This window comes from Orbilia oligospora (assembly GCF_000225545.1).
Source record: "Orbilia oligospora ATCC 24927 unplaced genomic scaffold scaffold00215, whole genome shotgun sequence".
In the NCBI taxonomy this organism is placed as follows: domain Eukaryota; kingdom Fungi; phylum Ascomycota; class Orbiliomycetes; order Orbiliales; family Orbiliaceae; genus Orbilia; species Orbilia oligospora.
Window position 1 is genome coordinate 2,695,529 of NW_011645772.1, and position 20,152 is coordinate 2,715,680.

The 20,152-nt window shown below is 45.9% G+C and overlaps 6 protein-coding genes across 6 annotated transcripts; 3 read left to right on the forward strand and 3 right to left on the reverse strand.

The window, feature by feature from the left end:
• Positions 1-104: 104 nt before the first annotated feature.
• AOL_s00215g798 (uncharacterized protein) lies at positions 105-4,630 on the reverse strand (the record flags this gene model as incomplete). Its single annotated transcript, XM_011130000.1, has 3 exons — positions 105-547; positions 602-1,866; positions 1,923-4,630. 3 exons carry the CDS (start codon positions 4,628-4,630, stop codon positions 105-107), a joined length of 4,416 nt encoding a protein of 1,471 aa, XP_011128302.1.
• Positions 4,631-9,012: 4,382 nt separating this feature from the next.
• Positions 9,013-9,630, forward strand: AOL_s00215g799 (uncharacterized protein; the record flags this gene model as incomplete). Its single annotated transcript, XM_011130001.1, has 1 exon — positions 9,013-9,630. One exon carries the CDS (start codon positions 9,013-9,015, stop codon positions 9,628-9,630), a length of 618 nt encoding a protein of 205 aa, XP_011128303.1.
• Positions 9,631-11,297: 1,667 nt separating this feature from the next.
• Positions 11,298-11,938, forward strand: AOL_s00215g800 (uncharacterized protein; the record flags this gene model as incomplete). Its single annotated transcript, XM_011130002.1, has 3 exons — positions 11,298-11,316; positions 11,487-11,599; positions 11,666-11,938. The coding sequence occupies 3 exons, from the start codon at positions 11,298-11,300 to the stop codon at positions 11,936-11,938; spliced, it is 405 nt and encodes a 134-aa protein (XP_011128304.1).
• Positions 11,939-13,324: 1,386 nt separating this feature from the next.
• Positions 13,325-14,784, reverse strand: AOL_s00215g801 (uncharacterized protein; the record flags this gene model as incomplete). Its single annotated transcript, XM_011130003.1, has 4 exons — positions 13,325-13,411; positions 13,603-14,271; positions 14,344-14,580; positions 14,647-14,784. The coding sequence occupies 4 exons, from the start codon at positions 14,782-14,784 to the stop codon at positions 13,325-13,327; spliced, it is 1,131 nt and encodes a 376-aa protein (XP_011128305.1).
• A 1,556-nt stretch (positions 14,785-16,340) lies between these two features.
• Positions 16,341-16,869, reverse strand: AOL_s00215g802 (uncharacterized protein; the record flags this gene model as incomplete). The annotated part of the gene is made up of 4 exons (XM_011130004.1): positions 16,341-16,392; positions 16,462-16,641; positions 16,758-16,773; positions 16,827-16,869. 4 exons carry the CDS (start codon positions 16,867-16,869, stop codon positions 16,341-16,343), a joined length of 291 nt encoding a protein of 96 aa, XP_011128306.1.
• Positions 16,870-17,136: 267 nt separating this feature from the next.
• AOL_s00215g803 (uncharacterized protein) lies at positions 17,137-19,921 on the forward strand (the record flags this gene model as incomplete). Its single annotated transcript, XM_011130005.1, has 8 exons — positions 17,137-17,152; positions 17,227-17,354; positions 17,431-17,585; positions 17,657-17,747; positions 17,816-18,072; positions 18,152-18,753; positions 18,811-19,097; positions 19,151-19,921. 8 exons carry the CDS (start codon positions 17,137-17,139, stop codon positions 19,919-19,921), a joined length of 2,307 nt encoding a protein of 768 aa, XP_011128307.1.
• Between the last annotated feature and the right edge of the window lie 231 nt (positions 19,922-20,152).

The window sequence follows — 20,152 nt, forward strand, 5'->3', positions numbered from 1 at the left end:
AGAGAAGGGGCAAATAAACGCCCCCTCGAATTGGTAAATAGGGCAAAACAATAAGGGTATAATTAAAAAAAATTTTTAAAAAAAAGGTAAGATCAAACAGTTCATCATCGGTCATCAGCTCGACCTTTCCCTTTCTCGCTACTACCGGATTCATTCCAACCTTGGGGAGGAAGAGGTGCAACTTTGCTGAAGTCAGTTGTTAGCTTCCTGGTCTTGATAGACCATCCTTCAGTATTGTCGAATTCTAAGCCTGGGAGGTCGGGAATATTGAAGGATTCCGTCCCGGCTCCCATACGCCCAATCCTCGCTAATTCATTCTCGAAAAACCTTTGTTCGTCTGCATCGGTCTCGATATCGATTTCTTCGGGGAATTCATGAGCAAGCTTGAATTGGATGCCGCCTGAGAAACCAGGTGGTGGTGTAAACTTATACCCATGGGGCGCCTGTGTGATAACAGGCGTAAGGGAGCGGCCAGCTCGGTCAAGAGACATAGAGCGTAGACGGCCCTCGACTGAATGCGCAGAAGAGTCTCGAGACAATGAACGAGCTGTTGATTCTATGTTAGCATTTCTCGGAGCCGACAAATCTGCAAAAGACATACCCGCGGAAACACTCATCCCGTCGCCAAGTTCGTTTCTAACGACCTTCAAGTGCTCTCCCAAAACATGACTATCCCACGCTATTGCGCTCCCAAAATGTAATCTCCGTCTCCTCTGCTCGAATATTTGCTTTCCTGTTTGTGAATCTAACATCCCAACAGGTACCAACGTTCCGCAATTGCCCCAACAGCAAGGTAGCACACCTTGAATATTTTCAGCCTTGTGTTTCTTAACCAAGTGCTTGCGGAGAGTTTCGAGGTTTTGTAGCTCCTGGTTACATTTCTCCCACTGGCATTTGAATGCAGGAATCGTCTGGAACGAGCTACCGCCCCATGTGCCACCACCGCCATCACCGGGGTAATGTGGATCTGGCGAGTCACCGTACTTTCGTTTTCTACCACTATCACCCCTACTACTACTAGCGCTTCCCCCGTTTCTTAGACTGTTGATGTTGACACGAGTGACCGTACCATATCTATGAACGTTGGCTGCTGTAGATGGATCGCCAGCGGAATTCGTAGCGGTGTCGGAGGTTCCCAGAGGTCCCCCAGCCGTAGCGCCACCTCGCCCCCCACGGGCGCTCCGGGGAGTACCTCTGCTACCTCTTGGACGGCCACGCTTTCCTTTAACCTTTCCTTCCGGCATGAGCGCCGGGATTGAAGGGACGGTTTCTGCCCTAGGAATTCCTTTAAACGGCACTGGTTCTCGTTTCCTGCCCCTTGTTTCTTCCTCGTCGAGTACAATGCTTCTTTTCGGCTTCCGCTCCTCACCTGGAAGTGGTGCTGGAGGAGGGTCATATATATCCCAGGGTATCGCTGCAAGATCTGTCATACTGTCGAAAACATCCGGGTGGAGCCGTTTTAGAATTGCAAGGCCGCTATTTAAACCTTCGTATTGCGGGTGGCGGCCGGTAGCTTGCAAAACGTCATGAACAATCGTTCGAGGATCGTACGTATTACGTCTAAGAGCATTTTTCCTATCCCAAGTTTGAGCGCGTGGCCAGGCAGGTTTACGAGATGGCGGGGGAGGTGGAGGTGGATGTGGTGGGGCTGATTGGGATGGAACAGAAACAGGCGGAGGCGGAAGCTCTACTGGTTCTTCAAGCCTCTTCAATCGTGACATCTGGGCTTCTAGCTTCGATTGGAGCTTCTCAAGGGCAGAATTGTCATCATGTCCCTGAGGCTGAATCAATGAATTGCGAGGCGTTGCAGCCTGAATAAGGTTCTCATAACGGGAAATAGGTTGAGTGATAGTAATAGTGAGAGGGCTTATATTTTCAAATTAGTATGGAAACTACGTGTAACTTTTCGTAAGGTAGCATACCTAGCATCAGGCATCGATTCTTCCCTCGGAGCCGGCGAAAAGCCTGGCTGGGGTGCGACCGGTGCCTGCGACTCAGAACCCGAGTGTGCCGTCTGTAACGCTTGAGGAGTCTGGGGGTGGGGCGTTTTGGGGTGGGGCGTTTGGGGCGTTTGGGGCGTTTGGGGAACTTTCGAAGAGGAGGACTTTTGGGGCTTCTTTGCTAGAGAGACCCGTTTTTTACCGGGTCCCTGAGCTGGTTTCTCAACAATAGTATGAGTGTCAGGAATAGGCATTGGAACTGGTGTTGGAGGCGCCGCGGGCTCGTCAGATCGTACATTAGACTCTGGTTGACCGAAATGGGTCGGGTATGATACCTCGCGATAGATCAAAGATGGGGCCACAAAGTTCTGGGAATGGTCGCGATGATGATCTTGGGGGATAAGGTTAGTGATTGAATCTTTGATATTTCGTGGATTGAACGACTTCATAGATTGGGGTGTCATTGCTCTAGATGGAACATCTGAGAAGGGCGGTGCTGCTGATATAGCGGGAGACGCTGTTGACGCAGCTTTTGAGGGATCGACACTTTCTGTAGTTTTCAGCAATTCTTGTGCAAGATCGTTCCTTTCAAAACGATAACCGTGATTCTCAAGCTTCTGGCATAATTCTACAAAAGTCGGGCCATAATCAAGGAGGCTCATTACATATGATTCCGAGCATGATTGACTAGAGCTTGTGAGGAAAGTAGAAACTGTTTGCGACAGAGCAATTTTCTGGCTAGAAGGCCAGACCGTCTTTTGCGCTTGTGAAGCGGCACTCCCTAGAGTTGTATTCTGCTTCCCTATAGCAACTGGAGCCTGTTGTTTGGTAGCTGGCGGCTTTGCAAGACTCGCAACTACTTGTCGCGGGCTATCGATTCCAGGGGTGCCTTTCAGTCCCATTGAGGAAATTGAAGCTGCTCCTTTCCCACCAGCCGCAGGAGGGTTACCGCGTTTGACGTTTTCCCATACTTGTTGGAAGGCGGTGGGATCTTTTGATTGGTATTCTCGCATTTTTTCCACCATTTCACGCATGTGCTGCTCCATGGTATGCATTTCTGGCCCTCCCAGAGGGTCAGGAGAGAGCGACTGCTCAGGCGGCAGATCCACATTCATAACAGCCCTCTGAGATGCGCCGGTTTTCGTCGAGGATTTACCAAACTTGGGCTCGGGCTCGGATGGGTAGAATGTATGTTGCGCAGGCAACGATTCTGGGTGCTGAGAACCTGGAACCTCAGTGGTGGTTGAGGAAGCTGCTGTTCCATTAGATTTCTTCGGTGTCCGAGATTTAGATGCTTTTTTCGCGGGCGACTTCTGCGATAACGATTGACGTAATTTTCTAGGCTTCTTGGCAACAGGTGTCGGGGTTGTAGGAGGTTGTGGGACAGAAACCGAGTCTGGGGTAGGTATGGGGGCAGCTGGGGCGGCTGACACCATCGAAGCAGCTACGTTATTGTAAGAGGCCGCCGGATGCTGGGGGCCGTTCGCAGAGCCATAATCTTGGTAGTATTGCTGCTGGTTGGGCTGCGCAGGGGCAGATGCTAAGTTACCATGGTTATAGGAGGATGCCGAGGTGGTGGTAGACGATGCTCTTCCTAGATCCTGCGCGGGTTTACTATACGAGGCCGTCTGGGCCATCGTACCTGACTTTGGAGTTTGCGATGAAGGGTTGTAAGAGGTTTCTGTAGCATGTGTGTTAGGAAAGTACGAATTTGAGTTATCGGTGGCATTTCTGGTTGGAGTGGGTTGGGGAAGAGTGTAAACTCTGTGGAGATAAGACTGGTTTTGATCGGCATCATCGCTGTATGTTTTCCCATATTCTGCAGTTTGCTGGTATGCAGGCGCGGTATTCGAAGGGTTTATTTTTACTGGTGGCGGTTCATACGAATAGGATGACTTCGAGTTGGTTTGAGCTGGTTGCCCATAGCCCTGGTTTAAATGTTCCTGGGAGGGCTGCTTCGACGTCGCCGAGGAAGACCGAGATGCAGAATTATTATATGATGTTTTTTGTGCATTATTTGAGGATGTAGCTGAGGCCCTTTTGGCAACATAGTAATTCTGCTGCTGTGGCTGCTGTTGCTGCGAAGTAGCAGAATTGGCCTTACTATATGAATACCCATAGTCGACACTTGCAGCTGCTGGAGCTACCTGTCCAATTGACGAAGCGGCGCTAGTTTCAGCATTCCACCCCGTAGATGCCGATAAGGCATGTTCTGCGCGATCATGGGTCCGTCCCGTTACTTTATCGGCCCGCTGTCTCGGCTGAGGGGCCAACTGTTTGCTTGCAGGCTGATAATGGCCTGTAGATCCATACCCCGTTGCACCCCCCATGGCCGAAGCATTAGACCTAGACCCTCCACCAGAATTTCCAACGGTATTTACAGCTGAGCCGGCCAAGTGACCAATATCGTGGCTTGTCGGCGCTACCGTTTGCCTTGCAGGTGCCGGAGCAGGGAAGTGAAGGCCATTATATTGTGTAGTATTCGATCTACTGTCAGCAGCTACCGACTGCCTTACCGCCGAAGCCGTCTGCCGTGGCTGCGACTGACTTGCGGGGTAGTATGTTTGCGATGTCTGGGGGGCGGTAGCAGCAGCCGGGGCCGTGGATGGATATTGATCTGAGAAGGGCTGCTGCTGGTTCTGCGGATGGGACGAGTTTCCGTAATTGTAGTTATAATAATTGCTCGCCATAAGCGAGTGCGCCCTGCCGACGCGTGCAAGCTAGTGTGATGCCAGAGTGAATATGTGCGATGATGTAAGGGCGCAGAAGTTGGCGATGCTGATGTTGGTGGTGAAGACGATGATGTTGATTTTGGGATTGGATGCGAGCAAGCTTTGTTTCTTTCTGGCTGAGCGTGTCGTTCGCTCCTTCCCGGTGCCCGCGCCATAAACGGAAGATCCTTGTTTTTCCGATAAATGTGTTGGAAGTACAACAACCTGCCGGCTTTAAAAATAATACCGAGTTCTTTACATCCGACCTGGCATAAGCTGGGCAACAACCTGGAGCACACGCCTGCTATATGAACATGGTGATGGTCCGGTATCCAACACCATTTCAACATCACTGTCAATTCCAAGGTCTTGGACAGTCTGGTTACGAGACTGGGTCTTGGATCGGTATACATAGCAAACCGCATCCCGAATAGGCATCGTCTCGTTTTTGTTCTTAATTCGATAATAACACGAAGCAACACAAAGCAACATGTCATCCCGTCGACATCCATTTACTTCTTATGCAGTATCTTGACCCTCTATTTAACCTGGTATTATAACGTTTTTATTTGATCGATTTTTCATTATTTTCACATAATACTAAAAGAAATAGTTCACGATATGCAGGTGTAAGAGGGAACACTCATTTCTCCGCTGTATTCCAAAATCCGCCATCTTTTGTTTGCTGCTGACCACACACGTGACTGAAAGGTTTGTATATAAAGAAGTTCGGTGAACGGCAAAGACAAAGATTTGTTATTTCTGCCAAGACTAAAACTTGTTTATGTGGCGTTGAAGTGCACTGAACCACCTCGTAATGATAACCTTATGAATATAAAAGGTCAACCCGGGACCCTTCAACAAAACAATTACGAATCAATCACCCCGACCTAGCATAGAACGTCCGGAACCAGAAGATACTGACGGTTTTGCAATGACGCCACGGAATATACAATCCCATGATCAAGATATATTAAAGCCAGAGAATCCAGAACCAAGAACACCAAGCAGAAATCCAGGCGGCCGGAGGAGCCCTCAGAATGACCATAGGAAATATCCACCAGATTCAGACTTCAGAACTTGAGGCTTCCTTCGGTCGCACCTAAACCCAACTGAAATACCTAATAAGCCTTGTTTTCTCAGAAAGTTTATCATAAACATCGAATAATCAAATTATCAAAAAAACCCAACATCAACACACAATTCAACGAGACTGAATTACATCACCCAGATTAAATCTACTCAAACCTCAACAAAAGTTTTTTTTTTTAACATATATGTAAGCTACCGCTTATGTGATGTGTGATGTATCTGAATAGGTGTCTATTAACAGTTGCACATAGAGCTCCACCAGACTGGACTACTGTGCTCGGCGAAGCTATACATCACAATATAAGTCTAGTTTCGAGACTGCCAAGAGAACAAGCGCCGAGAGCGCCAATATTGCCGAGAAAAAATAACACATTTTTTTATATGGAATTTTGCTGGGAAGGGCGGCGGGGTATGGATACATGTATACAGGGAGGACTATAGAGACCCTTCCTTTCAGTCGGGCACTTCAGACTTATCTCCTGTCGATCCAGTTCATATCTAGTAATTTAGACTATTATGGCATACTGCAGGTAACCGAGAACAGGGGTTTCTAAGTTTAAATCCACCAGCCTACCTGCCTACCTCCTACAACAGGTAAACATGCATACTAGCAGATAGGCCGGTTAGTCGGCAGGTATGTAGGCTAGAAGGTAAATTGGCTACTTCCTAACTAAATTTAATATAGCGTACCGCTTATTTATACTTTATTACGATTACTCGGGTTTGGAAACTACACAGTAGATATTTAACCCTACGCTTACTCATAGCCTAATGCGCATTACTTGCACATAGAGCTCCACCAGACTAGCGCATTACCTAGTTAATGCACAATACTGCTCGCCCATCCATGTCGCTCGTAAATTTAAACTGCTTTAGCGAAAGACCTAGATACAAAAAATCTCGGACACGTGAATTTTCTCTTCTCAAAATAGTAAATTTATCAGAAAGATGAAACTAGATATGGTGCCTTGCGCCACACGTTTCCCCTCCTACACTTCCTCGCGCTTTTGTAGTATAAGACATATTATACACCATCTCGCAAGCTGCTTTAGCAGAAAGATACGTGAATACAAGAAGAATATATATACGTAATTAAAATAGTATGTTTGTTTGTGAAAAAGAATGCCCAAATAAGCAATAATGAAATATCTATTTTGGAAGCTTGGTAAAAACCTCTAGGGCAGCAGTCAGCGCCCAGCGGCCCAGCCAATGCATCTATATGGGTTCTCTCAGTCCCTTCTGCTAAAGCAGTCGGGCTGCATTTCTTTCTTATCAAGTCCCTTCTGCTAAATTTAGTAGTCAGGCATAGCCGGACACAGGATCTTTAGTGGGAAAGAGCTCGTCAAGTATCGAATTAAGATCTCAGCAGGTGATAAGATCTTGGCTATTCCGGTTAAACATCTTAATTAAGATGGGGCGAGGCAGGGTCTTTAGTGGGAAAGAGCTCGTCAATGCAAGTATCGAATTAAGATCTCAGCAAGTTATAAGCTCTTGGCCATTCCGGTTAGGCATCTTAATTAAGCTTAAGACGGGACGAGACCGGATCGGTATGTTCATCCTCATGAGTGAGAAATCTTAGCCTTTTGCAAATTTTTTTGCTTTGCTTCGGAAAAATTGCTTTAAAATCCGGGTGGGAGAAGGACATTAGGAGTCATTCTCCAACGGCATTGAATGAGGGAGAGTATTGAAGAGGATATAATTATGTAAACGCAGCAGCATTTAGTTTACGAGATAAGGCTCAAAAGCCCAGCAGCCAGTTTTATAAGATAAAGTTATAATTATATATAAAATCAGCCTAGTTGTTCACAATGATGTACGTCCATATGTAATCGGTATCCGAGGAAACCCCGGCACATAGCTCAGTCGAGGCGGAAATGTTTTCCGCCAGGGGTCCGGATGCAATGGCTAAAATTCCAACGTCTACCGACACGCCAGCCTTCTTGTACTACCTCATATGATCACCTATTGCTTCAATGTTTGTCGCATGAATGGTATCCGCAATCTCGGGACAACAAAGTTAGTGCGACTATGCGAATAGGCCAGACGTATATGCACGCACCTCGCAGGTGAGTGACCCCCAGACTAACGCACCTCTTATCATCCTTACCGAGAATCAGGTTCGAATCGAATCGAGGCGCTGATAGGGGAATAAGGTATCCTGCCTATAATCTTATAGATGTATCTCGCGGCCTTGATAAAGTGCGAAATTCGACCTACCTAAAATCGTCAACATAAAGACATCATAACCGGAGACTCTATCGTATTCTAGATTTCAGTTCGGCGTAGCTTGCCCTATCGAGGAACTTTCGGAACGTACTGCAGTACTGTACGTGTTAATTAAGCGGTACAGACTCTACCTGCCTGTAGAGAGGAGGTTATTGCGATAGTCTACGCGAAAGCCTTTTAATAATCCACTCGACCGTTCGCTTGGCGATAAAAAAGATCTGACTTCGCCAGTATTCATGAATTCAAACGCCATTCTAGGGGTAATACTAGCGATTTGTGGTATCATTCTCAGAAGTATACGACAGCGACACTATCTTCAGCTGGCTGGCCCATTATTATTTAAGACGATGCGTTTTCCCTTCAATTTATATCCTTCATCAAGCAAGTTTCTCCAACTCCAAAACTCTCCTTCAACCTCTACTTTTCTCTCGTTTGATTGTCCTCCTTCGGGAAAACCTACTCTCATTTCAAATGCATCTCCCCGTCTTCCTCACAGCCTTGGGTTTTGTCCCGTCTATTTTGGCTCGTCTTGTTATCTACGATACCTTTGGAGACCGCAATTGAACAAGGAAATCAAGGGGTGGGCTCATGGTTACGACCATAGTCTTAAGCATCAACGTGGCGACAGCTACAATATAGTACGCTCACAAGGAGATGTAGCTGTCTTCCACAGCCCGGCAGTTCCATGGGGATGGAGAGAATACCAATCGCAAGGTTGTACATGTGGCATAAACATACTCTCGATTGATAGAGCGGAGAAGAATTATCAATTTCGCGTTTACGACCCTATAGCTTCAAACAGCCATCGGAAGACCGAGCTGTTCTACAAGTATAAATATCCCTGGCATGATAGCAAGCATAGAATCAACAACCCTGACTATGTCGGCCCGTTTATACCCGTTTACCGTGAAATCCGTTACTTAGTCGGAAACAATTCACTCCCCCAAGCTATTTAGGGTGACAGCATTCATTTTACACATTTCCAAATCAACGAAGATGGTGCTGGCAAACTTAAATGCTATCTGAATGAGGCGGGCGATAGTATGACATGGGGAAGCGAACTATATATTTCTAAACAACCTAATTCTGGAGATGAGTGGTCGATTTTGAAATCGGGGGACCTGCAAGGGTCGCAAGTCATTGTCGACCTGCCTAGGAAGTTTACTTGTACAGGAACTAACGGCGATGTCCGAGGTATCTGCATTATGAAATGTTTCAACAATGCCAAGAACGGCCCATTTGGTGACTGTATCGCCTTTCGGCAAATGGATGGCCCCTATGCGACTAAATCCAATCCCCCTCAAACCCAAACTGTAGCTGCAAAGGAATCTCAACCCTCTGATATAGTCGAAACGGTGACTATAAAGGAGGCCGGACAGCAGAACAATCAGAAAACGAAAACTGTAGCTATCATCGAAGGTCAACAGATGCCAACTCAGAGAGGACCGAAGGTTATAATCATTCACAAAACCATAAACATCGGTGGAAAACCCGGTAAAAAACCCGCTGCGAAACCCGCTGCGAAACCCGCTGCAAAAACTACTGCAAAGGCCGGTGGAAAACCCGGTAAAGAAGAACCTGAAGAACCTGAAGAAGACAACGAAGAAGGCTCTAAAAAGAAGGATATCAAATACTACAAGCTAAGGTTCAAGCGAGCCTAGACGGCTTTGCTGTCGTTCAATTTCAAGCCTATCGTCGATCAGCCGTACTCCTTACAAGCTGGGTACACATTTGATGGCATGGAATCGTGAGCGCGGTCACTCTTTCTGCTCACAACCCTCACTAGTACTCCTGTATATACATTGTCTCAGTGTATATCCCAAACAAAGTTCGGTCACTCTTTGTGCGGTCTGGGTACGAGACCATGTATATATCCTCTCTATTATATTTCGAACGCATACATTATTGATTCCAGTCTTGTAACCAGTCCTGTAGGGTTATCGAGGGCAACCTGGTCTCGTTCCTAGCCTCACCCAGGGTGGCCAGGTCCAGGGTAACCCGAACTTCTGTGTTAATGTGTATTTATGTGTCGCTGAAATTTGTCGGCGGCTAGGTCTACATTACATAAATTCTATATTAAAAATCTATAAAAACCCAAGAGTTATATGGGCTGAAATCGTACCCTTAGCACAGGTTTATGCTTTCAAGCAATGCTCTAGACTTTTTCTCGTAAACCGGAGCTGGCCGAGGCCCAGAACTTTACATACGACTTTCTTAAGCGAGAAGATAACCGGCGACTGTAACGTAACATTCGAGGTCCAGTCAAGCTTTTTCAGATCTAAATCTTGATGCATGATGCCAGGGAGTTGAGATGTCGAGAAGGTGCACCTTGCATCATATATCGTGAGAGCGTCATGTGTTCTTTTGGCCTCCTCCTTTGCTGTATGTTACACTAACAACTTTACGTGGATAAACAACATGAGCGCAAAAGAAATAGACCCGCGAGAAGCTGGAATTAAATTCGAGGTAGAGGGTAATATCGATCGATATATATCAATTCTATCATATAATATAGTTTTGTAAATTGTTGGCGTCGTAGCGTGGTTTTTGCATGGCGACGTTCATGACCAGGGCGGCTAGTTTCAAGCGAGGATGCAGCTTTGACGTTACGAAACCAGGTTGTGAAATTTCTAGTTCCTTAAATCAGCAACGATTGCTGGAATTGTCCTAGTCGTGTTAACAATGGATGATCATTGCCAGCTCAAACGAATGCACACTGCCACATAAAACGATTACGATTAACAGTCACGTGGCAGTGAAGGCTGGAGCCCCTTCCTAGGATCCTACTGTGGCTCCATTAGCCACCGCAGCCTGACCAATCATGTAATTAGAGAATTCTGCTTGGCGGCAGTTGAAATATTGTACCCTCATACAGGCCTCTTAACGCTGTCCCTACTTTTTTCTTTTTGTTTTATATTGGAGCCAGTACTGGTCTCGTAAAGGCCAGCCCAGCGAGTTCTTTGTTATCAGCCAGCCTACCATAGATCAGGTCTTTGATGAGAGGGTTGATGCGTTGAAGTGTTGATGCGTTGAAGTGTTGGAATGTTGGATATCAGAAAGGCAAACACGTTTGCCTGTCATTTATTTCCTAATCTAGCTAAGCGAAAGATAGGGCAACATCAACACAGAGATGTCCGCCAAGACCTCCCACGTGACCAATCCCACACAAACAAACCTTCTCGCCTTCTGTAGCTCTGAAAAAAATTGAATTCGATCTTTGTATCCTTGAATTATACCTGCCATCACGACATCCCGAAACCTTCGACCAACCACCACCGACATCACCGACCAAACCCCTCCTCCCTTTACGACCTATTAATCAGACACAATGGTTTCCGTCAGCACAGGTTCGTCGAGTACTTCTACATCCCGAAGTTGTTCGTATTCTGAAGGAGGGATATATCTCGATACCCTTGTGGATATCGTTGATTAAAGATCTCTAAGAGGACATATATGCTTTTGGAAAAATTCAAGAGAGCCGGAAGACTAACGATGGGATCTTTGTGAAAATAAACAGCCATCCACCACTCGCGAAGAAAGTCGAGAAAGGCTCACTTCGATGCTCCTTCCTCTGTCAGACGGACTATCATGTCCGCTCCTCTTTCCAAGGAATTGAAGGAGAAGTACAACGTACGACAAGATTTCCTACAAACACACCACAAGCGAAGATGATGGTATTAACGTCTCGAGTAACAGGTCAACGCTCTTCCAATCCGCAAGGATGACGAGGTCATCATCACCCGTGGTACTTATAAGGGCCGTGAGGGCAAGGTCACCTCTGTCTACCGTCTTAAATATGTTATCCACATCGAGAGAGTATCCCGCGAGAAGGTCAACGGACAGTCCGTACCAGTCGGTATCCACCCATCGAAGGTTGTCATCACCAAGCCAAAGCTCGACAAGGACCGTGAAGCCATCCTAGAAAGAAAGGGCAAGGCTAGCAAAGGAAAGGGAAAGGCTGAGGAGTAAAGGATGCGTCTGATGTCGTCTGTTATTTCTTACGTTACTTTGCTGCCCGATTCTTCCTTTTTTTTTTCTCTGCCACTATAGGTTAATGAACGGCGATGGGATCCATGCCTCTTTTTTTTCTTCCTTCGACTAGAAGAGAATCTTCCTCCTTTTTTTTCTCTTTTTTTTTGCGGTATATAAGGTGTCTTTGATAAGTTTTAATGGGGGAAAAGCATCAGAAAGGCTTATTTTGTTTTCTCGAAACGAAAGGGGAGTTGAAAACTGGGCTGGAAGAGGAGAAGGGAAGAGGAAGGAAAAAACGACTGGCACACAGACACCTACTACCCGCTGTATTACGACACAGAAACCGACCTCCTTATACAACTTCGTCCGAATATCTCCCATTCCGAAACCTCCCACCAGCACTCTTACCACCTCGAAAACCCGTCCTTCCCCCATCTTTCGCATCATCATTATCATCATCATTATCATCATCATCATGACTGGCCAGGCAACGTTAACTCTTTCTTTCTCCCGGGAATTCTCCAATGTCGTGTTCATTCTATGTATATTCTAACTTCCCTTTTTTCTCCCTTAAAACCGGATGAAATGGTTCCTCGTGCGAAGGATACATGAACCGCAAACAGAAAAGGCCCCCGTCCATATTCTAGAAGACCGGTTTCAACTTCACTTTCTCGTGTACAATTCTAAATCCTAGGATTTATTTTTTGGTAGAGGAAGTGAAGCAAACCGGAATTCATAGGCGTGAAATCATTGTTCCAATCCATTCAATATTAATTTCATATTATATTGATATCCTGCCAGTATTTATCACCCTCCCTACCCATAAAACATTCATCCAGGGTAGGCGAGGGTAAACGTCTGGCATAGAAGGAAGTATATGAAAAGTCCAAAGTATAGAATGTGCAAATAGCAATATCTGCCATTTTCTTAAGGCTTTTTGATCTCGCCTGCAGACCGCTACTTGAATTTTACAAAACAAAAGCGTGTGAGATGCGGTTTGAGGGTGAGGAACATCTTTTTATTTTATCTGCTATATACCCTATCAACATATTTAGTATATCAAGATTGATATGTATATGTCATATGTCTATGCCAATCAATTCCAAAGAGTGTAACCTTCGTTCATTAATTTCATCTGTCCTGACTTAAGAGAGAGCGCCACCCAGTATAATACAAATTTCCATTAATTGTAACAAAAGTAATGAAAACCAATGGTAGCTTGAGGAAAAAAAGGTTTGGAGAGCATCCTAGAGGATGATCATGAAAAATCAAAAGAGGGGTTTAATTTAATCACCAGAACACCATAAACGCCAGCTCAAGCTCTCACCCGCATTCCATCCTAATAATCATGTCATCATGATTGGCGGGCGTCTCCTAAGCAATTCAAGCGCAAGCGCTGCGAACATTGTCGTATTTGGATCCAGGATATGCAATCGTATTCTTGTGTGTATCCAATGCTTTCGTCCCTCCCTATTTACGCCGTAAATAAAATAAATATTAGTTAGCATCGATTCCCCCCCATGCAAAGGTCTTCTTCTTCTTTTCTATTCTGCCCTGCTATACTTTGCTACCATCTAATCACAGCTTCAAAAGCCCGTTCACTCTTTGTTTTCTGAATTCATGAAAGGCAATGATATGTTTTTTAAGTTGTTCGTACTTACCAGGGCATCTATAACAGTCTGAACGAGAGACTCCGAACCGACTTTGTCCCCACTAGTCTCCCACCACATCGCTCCTCCCAGCCCCTTTGCCTTGATATACTGGGCCTTCCACTTGGCAACGTTGGGTGTGTCAAACGATACCATTAGTTTTGTAGCGGCATCGTAGCTCCAGGCGGCGATGGCATCCGGATCCTCATTGACTTTCGAATCTGCCAACGGGAGATCTTTATAATCCCAGACGCCTGCCTCCCAGTGCCCGGCACCGCCACCATTGTACGGTTTTCCCGGCCCATCTGTGTTCGCAAAACCTCGGCCATATAACGGCATTCCCATCACCAGCTTCTCTGGTTTTACGGAACCCTTGAAAAAGTCGAGAGTTTTATCGAATGAATAGTCTGTCGAGGCTGGGTTCGTTTTCGAATAATGAACGTTTGAGGCATGTCCCGAAACCGACGACCACGGGCCTGAAAAGTCGTAGGCCATCAAATTCCAGAAGCTGAGATATTTGTCCATTCCAACAACGTCAAGTTTTTGGAGCTGGTCAAGACCACATGGTACAGCAACTGAGATCTCGAACCGAGGATTCAGTATGTCGAGGTACTGGCGAATGCGTCTTAAAAGATCGACAAAGTTGGCGGCTTCAGTTGCATCATTTGGGTATTCCCAGTCCTATATATACAAATAAATTATCATTGTTATCGTCTGCTAATACTCAAAAGGAAAGGATCCCTAGTTACTTACGACGTCAATACCGTCAAGGCCAAAATTTCTGACCATTTCGACGGCTGTACGAGCAAATGTATCTCGACGTTCGGGAGTACTCGCACCGCTTGGGAGGTCTCCGTTCTGGGAGTAAGTCCATCCACCTATGGATAACATCACCTTGAGTTTTCGGTTGGCACGTTTGAGCTTGTAAAGCTGCCAAAAGATGCCGAAGAGGTTGGTCCCTGGTTGGTCCCAGGGTTCATCCCAATGAATCTATCCCCAGGCAAGTATTTGTTGACTCCTATATGCCAATTGATCATAGCTTGGATTAATACTAACGTCTGTATCAGCCCAAGGGTCAGCAAGACCGATTTCTCCAGTTTGCCCATTGATCTTGGCAAATGCAAACAAGATGTGGGTGTACTGTTTGGCATTCAAGTCTTGTGGTTTGAAGTTACGTCCATAGATGGCCTTCATTATACACTCAACATCAGCAATGGTTCTCTCAGATCCCTCAATTTCAATATCAATGTAGGATCGGTGCACTGAAAGTACTTGAAATTTCCAACCAGCTCAACACAGCTACCCAAAGCAAATTGATTGGGAGAAACCTACCCAGTCTACAAAGTAGCCAACGGTGCGATAGCGTTGAGATGCCGAATCCTCCATTTCTAAAGTGCTATTGAAAAGTGGGATGGTGAAGCAGAACAGCGATTATATCTATCTTGGCGCGTGAAACACAGAAACAGACAGGCCTGCAAGCTTGCAAGGTAGTCCGATCTTTATTGAGATATCGTAGTGGGGAAAAACTGGCTGTTCAGAAGAAGTCTCAAGTACTTGAAAACTCGAGATCTGGAATAAGTTAATGGTTAGATAAAAGACTCGCCTTTGAACATTGAAGAGGTGGGACTCACCTGGCCTAGAAAGAAGCTATGCTTGATGCCTTGAATAGTCTCCAAAATGATGCAAACTCAGGATCAATAATACAATTCCGAATACAGTGGGAAATTTGTAAGCTGATCAGAGAAAGAATTGGTCTTTTTTCTATACTTTGGTGATATGAATAAAAGAAAGAAGATGGATTTCAAAAGAACAATATTAATTAGCCCAGACAGTCTTTTATTTTTGACCGAGTTGAACCATCTGCAAGTGGCTCCTCAGCCCAGCTTACTCGCTCCCAACAAAAAACCAAAAAACAGCCGATTATTCCAGTTCATCTTCGGCTCGACAGCGAATGAACCGAAAATCTCATCTTTCTGACACATATAGATTCTCTTCTCTAGCCGGAAATCAGGTTATAACAAGTTCCATCGCTGAGAGGTTTTGCTGGCGGTGTAATTTGGCGGGGCGGTGGTTGGCCCGCTAGATTCAGGTCGGCCGCTAGGACCCAGCCGATTGGCACTTAGAATGTCGGTAAATTAGATATGTAAGTACCTGGTTCTATGAACATCGGTTTACCAGCCACATTTCTCGGCTAGTAGATTTTGAGGTTTCGGCATTAGTGAGCTGGAAGGAAAGAAGTTAAAATTAAAGAACTGTCTTGCGCACACATTGTTGTATGACAGCGGCCTACTGCAGGCCTTTGTGTCTAGTCGATAGTTTTCTCGGGGATACATTTTTTGGCCTTGCACTTATCCAGCTTAGGTTATCTAAAGCATATTTCTAATGGCATCAAGGCGTCAGGTCGGTTTACAATTAGCACCAGGGTACTGAATCTGTCAATAGTCTGTCCTAGCCATTAATTGTCCCGAGGTTGGAATGCAAGGGCTATTGCAACGTGTTACCCTTTAAACTGGAAACCGGAAGCTCTGACGAATTACTTGGGTTGTCTTTGGACCATAAAAGGCATAGAGTCTGGAGATAGCCATGGTATTATCCGTATATAATATACCCACTGTGATATCGTGGTTGAACGCCCGTCGACCTGAGATTTTACCAGGAAATATGCAAGTATGTACAGTCCCACGGGACAGCCTTTAAGATCCATAATGTACAATAATAGCTCCGCCCCCTACCGCCCTTAGTCGCAATGTTTATTTCTTCTTCTGTTGCATAACTTTGCCGTTAACGTGTGGTTTTCGTGTCCTGGGAACTTGTCAGCACATCGAACTAGATTCTATCCGATATGGCACTATTTTGAAGATATTGACGTACGGCGAGAATTCTCCTAGTTTGTACCCTACCATGTCTTCGGTGATGTGGACAGGTACATATGTCTTTCCATTATGGACGAGGAAGTTTAAACCGACGAAGTTCGGGAGGATTGTGCAGGAGCGGGCTTGGGTCTTGATAGGAGGAATACGTGAGCCAACCGCGGCTGCTTGAATCGGAAGACTATATTCCAACAATTGTAAGTTAGAGATGTCGATTTTATGACTGTAACAGCGGAAGTTTGCAATTTGGGACGGCGGCTAGGCTCGCATTGGGTAATATCGATATCGAGGACTTACGGGACAATGTATGGACCTATGGCTAGTTAGTTGGTGGTGTAAAAGTTTGAACGAGGAATTGAAACTTACCCTTCCAAGACGACCGCGTCAGGAGACGAAAGGTTGCCCGCATTTTGAAGCCGATATTGGAATTTAGTATGTCGTGAACCGAGTCTTTAGCCAAACCTTTGGAGGTTGTATTGAAAAGTGAGCGAGCCGAGAGATTAGATTAGATAAGATAAATATATCCTGATTAATCAGATAAGCGAATCATACTCTCTTGACCACGTGACTGACGTGTCCACTAAGCTGCCCTCTTCGCGTCAACACCCGCAGTCCTTGAGCTTTTAGCTTCTATCCACGGTCTCGCGCCACCCTCCGGATATCGTACCATTCCAAGATGCCCGGTTTATCAGGTAATTCCTTTTGATGGCGACTATTCGCAGTTTTTGATAGTGCTATATGGCTAATAGCTTGATTTTATAACTAGAACCAAATACCATTCGTATTCTTCTTGCGACCGATAACCATGTCGGCTACAACGAGCGAGACCCCATCCGTGGTGATGACTCGTGGAAGTCGTTTCATGAAGTCATGTGCTTAGCTAAAGACCATGATGTACGATACTCCCCCCTCATCTCATCACGAAACAGAAAGGAAAGGAAACAAAGTAAAAGCTGATAGTAGACCTTAGGTCGATATGGTCCTCCTTGCCGGTGACTTATTTCATGAGAATAAGCCGAGCAGGAAGAGTATGTACCAAGTTATGAGGACGCTGCGAATGAACTGCTATGGTGAAAAACCATGTGAATTGGAAGTTCTGAGCGACGTCTCGACGAATTTGCAGGGGTATGATGAGTTTCTCCCTGCCTTGCCAGTTGGCGACCAGTTATGCTGATGAACTATGCGCGGGAATTTAGGACTTTCAACCACGTTAACTATGAGGATCCGGATATCAATGTCGCTATTCCGGTGTTCTCGATTCATGGGAATCACGATGACCCGTCTGGGGTATGTTTTTGCCATACAGTTTCCGCTTCTCATTGTTGATTGGTTGCTCAATTGTGGACTGGATCTAGGAAGGACATTTATGCGCTCTAGATATTCTGCAGGTTTCAGGGTTGTTGAACTACTTTGGACGAACGCCCGAAAATGATAATATAACAGTATCGCCGATATTGCTTCAAAAGGGTACTACGAAACTGGCATTATACGGGTTAAGCAACGTTCGCGATGAACGGTTGTTTAGGACTTTCAGAGATGGGAAAGTTAAATTTTTGAGGCCTGGGGCGCAGATTGATGAGTGGTTTAATCTTATAGCCGTGCATCAGAACCAGTAAGGAGCCTCCCATCTCTTCCCCTCCACCTTCGTACAAAGATTCGGCCAGATGACTGACAGACACGGGCATTCTTAGTCAAGCACATACAGAAACTGGATATCTACCTGAAAACTTCCTACAGGAGTTCTTAGACCTCGTCGTTTGGGGGCATGAACATGAATGTCTTATCACACCACGGGTGAACCCTGAAATGGGGTTTTCGGTCGTCCAACCGGGTTCTTCGGTAGCCACATCTTTGTGCGCAGGTGAATCGGTTGCAAAGCATGTTGGAATCCTTAGTATCACAGGGAAGGACTTTGAAATCGAACCGATCAGGTTAAAGAGCGTTAGGCCTTTCAAGATGAAAGAGGTGGTTTTATATGATAGCAAAGCTATGCAGAAAATCGCCACAAAAGCGGATAATAGGAGCGAGGTCACGAATTACCTTGCAAAAATCGTGGAGCAGATGATTGTGGATGCGAAGCAGGAGTGGTTACAAGGCCAATTGGAGGCTGGAGGGGAGGAAGTGGCGGAAGAAGATGTGCCGTTACCACTAATTCGGTTGAGGGTGGAATATTCAGCAACGGACGGGAAGTTTGAAGTGGAGAATCCGCAGCGGTTTTCGAATCGATTCGTGGGGAGGGTGGCGAATATTAATGATGTAGTACAGTTTTATCGGAGGAAGGCGGCGCCAATACGTACGTTTTCCCCTCTAGTTATGCGATTATGCTAGCGGGAGGCTGACTTTGGATTAGGTAGAACGAGGGAAGATGGGACGGTAGTAGAGGCGGATTCGGAGTCCATACTAGCACAGTATGGTGGGAAAGTGGAAAATATCCGGGTCGAGAACTTCGTCAAGGAGTATCTTACCTCGAAGAGCTTGAATATTTTGCCACATAATGGCCTAGGCAATGCCGTAGGGCAGTATATTGATAAAGGTGACAGCCATGCGGTTGAAGAGTTTTTGAAGGATTCGCTGGATACACAGTTTAAAAAGGTTCTTGAATATAATGTTACTGACGCCGACGGTATTCGAGAGGCTGTAAGGTTCCTGGTACTCCTTTATTCAATAGAATTACTAACACGCGATCATAGATGACAATTGAAAAGTCTAAACTGGAGGAACTTTACGAAAAGGGCGACTTCAAAGCAAAACAGAGGGCTGCCCAACGAGGCAAAAAGCAGAAGCCCGACGACTGGTTTAGCGATCTAGACGGCGAATTCGTTTCAGATGAAGGAGACGTCGATATGCAAGACGACGACGCGGAAGGAGAAACGGCTGCTACTCCGCCGCCCGCAAAGACGACACGTGGGCGGGGAGGTTCGAAGGCGGCTGCGCCGTCACGAACGGCAAAGGGCACTACAAGAACTACCGCAAAGGCACCCGCAAAAGCACCTGCAAAGGCACCCGCAAAGGCACCCGCAAAGAAGGCGGTTACTACCGGACGAGGGAGAACTAAGAAATCCGTTATCAGCGATGAAGAAGAGGAAGAAGCAGCTGATTTATTGGACGACGGCGAAGACGATGATGTCAAGATGCTTGATGACGACGACTTGGTTGTCATTGGAACAGATGAAGAAGAGGTAATGCCAGCAAAAACTACTACAAGAAGCGGCCGTCAAGCCAGGGCTCCTGCAGCTACAAAGCCGGCTGCAAAATCAGCGCCAGCGAAACGAGCACCAGCGAAAAAGGCAGCGGCCGCTCTACCGAAGAAGCAAACAACACTGTCGTTTTCACAGAGGTCGACTGCTACGAGGGGAACGAGTAAGTCACAAACTGCAGAGGTTGCTGGTGATATGATCGAAGACTCGGACGATGAATCAGATGACTTTGCCCCGGCCTCTATGTCCAGCCGAAGAAGATAGTAATCTGTTTTTTTCATTAATTGTATTTCTTCCACTGGTATAATTGTATTTCACGTTAACTGTAGTCTGACTTTGGATGCTGGAGGATATGGCGTCTACGGCGATTCTTGAACTATGAATGTATAGCTAGCTGGCAATCCTTTCTGTCACTCGTAAATACAAAGTGTCATAGATATAGATACGCCTCTCTTTGTGGCACCTAGGAATGAAATTAATGTTAATATACTAAGT